This window comes from Coptis chinensis, chromosome 7 (assembly GCF_015680905.1).
Source record: "Coptis chinensis isolate HL-2020 chromosome 7, ASM1568090v1, whole genome shotgun sequence".
NCBI lineage: Eukaryota > Viridiplantae > Streptophyta > Magnoliopsida > Ranunculales > Ranunculaceae > Coptis > Coptis chinensis.
In genome coordinates, this window is record NC_141462.1 from 53,456,996 (window position 1) to 53,463,453 (window position 6,458).

The window sequence follows — 6,458 nt, forward strand, 5'->3', positions numbered from 1 at the left end:
GGAGAAGGATATACAAATCCTGCGGGGCAAAAAAATTGAAGGCAACAAAATCTTTTAGCTTGCAATAGCAGGTGGAAAAACAAAAGGGGGCTCAGCCGCTCAGGTAATGCAACTGGGCCACACAGTCCAAACTAGATGACCTGGTTCTTAGCTACGTATACAATATGAAATTTATTTCATTGTGGTAAATATACTCTCCAATATGTACCTAGCTTCTACAGTAGTTCTATACTTCTATGGATGTCTTCAACACAGAGACAACCCCATGCCTCAATACCTCATAATTCACAAATTCCTGCTTTATTCTTCAATTGAAGACATGTATTTGAAATGAATACGAACAGAAGCTACAAAATAATAAAATGATATGCTCTTTTTACTGTGTAAGAACCATGGTTCGTGATTCCGAACGGAATGACGGAATTCCGACGGATATTTCGGGTTTTCAAAAAAATGAAATGGCATCGGCATCGAAATTCACGGTATGTTCCATCAGGGGTATAATTGTAAATATTTGAAAAATGTCGGAATGTATGGTAAAACCGTCAAAACCCGAGATGAATTTGTTGATTCCGTCGAAAACTTAATCATCTTCTCTACACCTACCTGGAACAGTTGGAATCCTCCACCTTTAATCTCAAAATCCAGCCAACCAACGGTTGAGATCGTCTTCACCATCTATCCCAAATTCATCATCAACCCATTGAAATTAAATCTTACATCTTAAAGAGTTTAGGGTGCTGAAATCATCTTCAATGCTCCTTTTTCGTTTTCTTTTATATCTTTGGAACTTCATTATAGATTTCATGGTGGATTGGTGGTGCTCCATCTACTAGCCACCATTGTTGCCTCCATTTCATTACAGCCAGCTTTTAACTTAAATAGAATGATGTCATATCCATCAAATCTAATGGCCCAGATTATTCACATAATTTATTAAATGATATTTAAGACCTTGTAAATTCCGATATAGTGGTTGGAATTCCGTTCGGAATTCCGGTTTTTTGAGTTATCGGAATTCCGTTGATTCCGAAATCGTTAACTATGGTAAGAACATAATTTACAACATAAAAACAAAAATCATGTCCATGTGACATTCTAGATTCTACATTTTATATGGGTATGCAGTTATGCATCAGTGCAACTCTCTACAATGCTCTAAAAATTACTCAACGAGCACTGAGCATCTTCTCTTTAAACAAATGTTTGTCTGTAAAAGTCACACTAACCAAAGCATATCACTGTTTTCTATTGGCATCAAAATTACATAAAAGAACTCAAAACTAGTCTCTTACCAAAAACCCTAAACCTAAAAGCGACAACAAAAAAAAACCCATCAAATGTCAACACAAACTCACCTCCTACTTCCACGCACACTCTTGATCAAATCACCAAAAAAAATCCCACCCTCAAAACAACGTTTTACAATCACATCTAACCAACTCATCCACGGCCGCAAACTTCGTGCAGCAGTTATAGGCGGGGGTCCAGCCGGCTCATGCGCCGCCGACGCACTAGCATGTGGAGGCATTGAAACATTTCTAATCGAACGTAGTCCAGCCGGCGCGAAGCCATGTGGCGGGGCAATACCACTTTGTATGTTAAACGAGTTTTCAATACCCCTTGATTTAATTGACCGTAAAGTAACGCAAATGAAAATCATCTCTCCATCAAATCTAACCGTTGATTTTGGTAAAACACTCAAATCTCATGAATACATCGCTATGCTTCGTCGTGAGGTTCTTGATTCTTATTTACGTTCTCGAGCTCAATCTAACGGTGCAAATCTTGTAACTGCACTGTTTACACATCTCGAGGTACCGGGTTCTATTTATGATCCTTATATTGTGCACTATAATGTCAATGGGTCTAAACATTCGATTGAAGCTGATGTTGTGATTGGTGCTGATGGGGCTAATAGTCGGGTCGCGATATCTATTGATGCTGGAGATTACAAATGTGCCATTGCTTTTCAAGAAAGAATTAAATTACCTGAGGAGAAAATGGACTATTATCGAAATCTAGCGGAAATGTATGTTGGGAATGATATTTCACCTGATTTTTATGGGTGGGTGTTCCCGAAATGTGATCATGTGGCAGTGGGTACTGGTACCGTGTCGTCCAAGCAAGATATTAAGTTGTATCAAAGAGGGATTAGAGATAGAGTGAGGAAGAAGATTGATGGTGGGAAAGTTATTAAAGTTGAGGCGCACCCGATTCCTGAACACCCACGCCCAATGCGTGTTAGAGGCCGAGTTGCCTTAGTTGGCGACTCAGCTGGGTATGTAACGAAATGTTCCGGTGAAGGGATTTATTTTGCAGCAAAATCTGGGAGAATGTGTGGTGAAGCGATTGTAAACGCGTCGATGAATGGAAAAAGGATGATTAACGAAGAGGATTTGAAGCGAGAGTATCTTAAAAAATGGGATGAGAAGTATATTACCACATTTAGGTTTTTAGATTTGTTGCAAAAGGTTTTTTATGGTAGTAATGCAGGAAGGGAAGCGTTGGTAGAGTTGTGTGGAGATGAGTATGTGCAAAAAATGACATTTGATAGTTATTTGTATAAGAAAATAGCTGCTGGTGATAGGTGGGAAGATGTTAAGATGGTGTTTAGTACTTTTGGTAGTTTAATTAGAGCAAATATAATTGGACAAGAGGTAGAAAAGTTGGTGTTGTAATATAGAAATTAATTTTCTGGTTTTGTGTTTGTAAGATCTTTTGTGAAGACTGCGGTTTTCATTGCCCTATGGGGTGCGGTTTTCATTGCTCTATGGGGCCTTGATATATTGGGGCGTGGAGAAGTTGGTCTTGTAGGAAGATAAACTCTGAATGGTCGTGCTTTCACAACTTCCACTTAATATGTACTCTGTTTTTACTTTATCAAGTTTATATGAGCAAGATGACATCAAGGTTGGTTGATTGACAAATAAAATTGCAACCTCTAATTGTGGCGTCTTATTCACTATGAATCAAATCTCGTTCACTTTTATTACCGCCATTTTAACCCTTCTAGCGACTGTGGTGACTGTTATAACTCATTTATCTACCTCCGATCTTACAGGTCTTTCTCGAGTAATCTTGCTCATTCTCACTGCCAGCTAAACCCGAGAGGGTTGCCTACGTTCTTGATCCGTAGTTCTCCTCTCACCCCTCACCCCCTCTCTGCCTCCATTATGAGCTCTCTTTTCTTCTATTCTCATCTCTTTCTTTTTATATCCCTCTCTTAGATTTACTTCATGGAGTATAGTATGGTTTTGGGCCTATTCTTTGGGCCCAATACATACTATGGTATGTGTCTTATCTCTTGGCCCAGTACCTATGTGATACATCCCTGAATATGGCTATTACATTTGCCTCCTTTCGGGTTCGGCGGCAATGACGACGGCGGACCCGAGAAGTCCTAAAACTTCCTTGTCTCTCTTTTTGAACTCTAGATATCCACAGTATCCTGTGACTGTACGTAGTTTTCTTCTCCTCAGGACATTTCATATCCATGTACTCTGCTACTAGACCGTATGTTTGTGAAGTACTCAATCCATCGGTTCTCGTTCATATACCCTATTAACGTATCCACGAAGGGTCTCATCCCCTTCACTCTCTCTCTTCAACTCAATACAATGCCCACGATGTGTCTCAACCCAACCCGGCCCGGCACCTCACATAGAACTCACTACCATGTCGGTGGGCGCCTCCTCCAAACCACCGCTTCTCCTTCGGAACTCACCGACTGCTCCCATGTGTATCACCTCAGCCACCATCTCTCCTTCAGAGAACTCACCACTATGTCTGTGGAGTATCTCAACCCAGCCATAAGCTCTCCTTCACATAACTCAGTACTATGTTCGTAGAGTCTCCCCCTTTCATTTTCCTTTCGTAGAACTCAACCTTGTATCCGCCAAGGGTCTCATCCCCTTTGCATTTACTCATGGAACTTGATATCCCGTCCGCAAAGGTCCTCGTCCCCTCTATTTCTCTTTTGTCGAACTCAATAGTATTGTTTCTTCTGGATACGCTGCTTGCTCCCAATTGCAATTTGGAACTCCGGTTCGCGGAAGACTCATCCCCCCTGTTGTCTCTGCTCTGGAATGGAGTATGATGAGGGGCAACTCAGCTTGCCCCCAAGCTTGATTCGAATCTCATGTCCGCGGAGGGCTCATCCCCCCCACTGTCTCTGCTCAGGAGTGGAGTCTGATGAGGGGAAACTCAGCTTGCCCCCATGTTTGATTCGGATCTCATGTCCGCGGAAGGCTCATCCCCCACGCCTCGCCTCGAATGGAGTCGATGAAGGCGGCAACCTCGCCTTGCCCCCTTGTTTGATTCGGATCTCATGTCTGTGGAAGGCTCATCCCCCCCGCTGTCTCTACTCTGGAATGGAATCTGATGAGGGGCAACTCAGTTTGCCCCCATGTTTGATTTGGATCTCATGTCTGCGGAAGGCTCATCCCCCGTCCCCGCCTCCTTTCCAGAGTGGAGTCGATGAGGCAACCCGGTTGCCCCCATGTTTGATTTGGATCTCATGTCCACGGAGGGCTCATCCCCCCCGCTGTCTCTGCTAAGGAGTGGAGTTTTATGAAGGGTAACTTAGCTTGCCCCCATGTTTGATTCGGATCTCATATCTGCAGCGGGCTCATTCCCCCACCGCCTCGCTTAGAGTGGAGTCTGATGAGAGGCAACTCAGGTTGCCCCCATGTTTGATTCGGATCTCATATCTCAGGAGAGGGCTCATCCCCCCCTGCCGTCTGCCTCGAATGGAGTCCGGTGAGGGCAACTCGGCTTTACGCCCCCAGGCTTGACTCGGATCTCATGTCCGCATATCCTATCCCCGCTTTCGAGGCTTCGGACATGAAGGTCCGGATGCGGCCGCCCCCCCACCGCCGCCGTTTGGACACGAGGGTCCGCTAATCCTATCCTTCGAGAGGCTTCGGACACGCCGGTCCGGGACATCTCATACCGCCCCACACGCCGCCGTTGGACACGAGGGTCTCATGGATCCTATCCCGCTGAGGCTTCAACACGCCAGTCCGGGACACCGCTCACGCCCCCACACGCATTTGTTTGGACCGCGAGGGTCCGCGGATGGCTCATCCCCACACTCATTCGGATAGCCCCCGACATATCCGCTGGGCGGTCTTCTCGAACCCTCCGCTCTCGCCCGAATGGTTATCCGGGAATAGCTCAGCCTGCCCCATGTTTGATTCGGACACGAGGGTCCGCGGAGGGATTGTCACACCCGGAATTTCGACATAATTCGGAAAAAACAATATTTGTTCCCGACTCTTCGATCTTCGAGATGTGATGCACTCTCAACTCCCAAAAACCCATAAACAGTTTAAATATGCGGATAATTAAAACCAATAAAAATTTTAACTTAAACAAAAGTCCTCTTCATTACAAAAATGTACAAATAATATTAGGTTACAAATCTCTTTTCCATAACTCTTTATTTAAATACAACTGAAAATCTATATCACCTCAAGGGAAAACAAAACCTATCTTGAAAAGCGACGCTAACGCAACCCACAAGCAGCAACCAACCTTCTTCAACACTAAACATGTCAAGACTTATCAACTATGTTCATTTGATGAACACACCCGATAAGCAAACATGCAAATCGGGTCAGCATTATAAACAATGCTGGTGTGAGTAGCCCTAAAATACAACATATACTTATGCACATATTTACACAATCCACAAGGCAGTTAGTTCCTCCACCGAGGCGCCTTAACTTCCAACAACTAATACGACATTTTTAACTACAATAAGTAAGGCAGGTAGTTCCTCCACTGAGGCGCCTTAACTTCCCACTAACCACACAACAAACCATACGCATATTAAAAAGGCATTTAGTTCCTCCACGAGGTGCCTTAGGTTCTAACTAAATTAATAACTAGCCGAGCATATTCTATACTTACCGCATTTCATGCTCAATTCAGAGTGGGTCGTCCCTGCACCAGTAATTAGTTTGACCCACTCTTCTCCAAAACCATATACAATCATCTATCTAAAGATATATCATTAACCAACATATTACCATAATTATATTAATTAAGGCTTTCTTTGTGTGTTCCTAAAATCACGTCGTATCTATGTCTTACCTAGTTTCCCGGCTACCACAATTGCTTCCTAACGCCCGATGTGTACATCCACATGCCTCCCTTACATAATGAACCACTCGGTATGTGTAACTACCTGAAATGGATGCCGCACACCGTAACCCTCACACGAAAGCCATTATGTAAGTATCGCCACTATTCGCATAAAATATCGCTACCTCTTTAAATTTTGCTTAACGGAATAATCAAGCCACCATTCGGCTATGATTGCCCAACACATGGGTCAATCAACATCTTATATATACACCCTGTACAAGGGCCAATCAAATTGCACACGCCCACACAAGGCAAATCACATGAGTTGTGGTAGCTAGGTTCTAGGATTTTTCGTTACGTAATTT

The 6,458-nt window shown here is 43.6% G+C and overlaps 1 protein-coding gene across 1 annotated transcript; it reads left to right on the forward strand.

The window, feature by feature from the left end:
• The first annotated feature begins 1,181 nt into the window (after positions 1 to 1,181).
• Positions 1,182 to 2,935, forward strand: LOC147487942 (geranylgeranyl diphosphate reductase, chloroplastic-like). The gene has a single exon (XM_086573315.1). It carries the CDS (start codon positions 1,341 to 1,343, stop codon positions 2,679 to 2,681), a length of 1,341 nt encoding a protein of 446 aa, XP_086429441.1. The 5' UTR covers positions 1,182 to 1,340; the 3' UTR covers positions 2,682 to 2,935.
• Positions 2,936 to 6,458: the final 3,523 nt, after the last annotated feature.

Coding starts and splice junctions, on each gene's coding strand:
- LOC147487942 (XM_086573315.1), top strand. CDS start 1,341: ATGTCAACACAAACTCACCTCCTACTTCCACGCACACTCTTGATCAAA.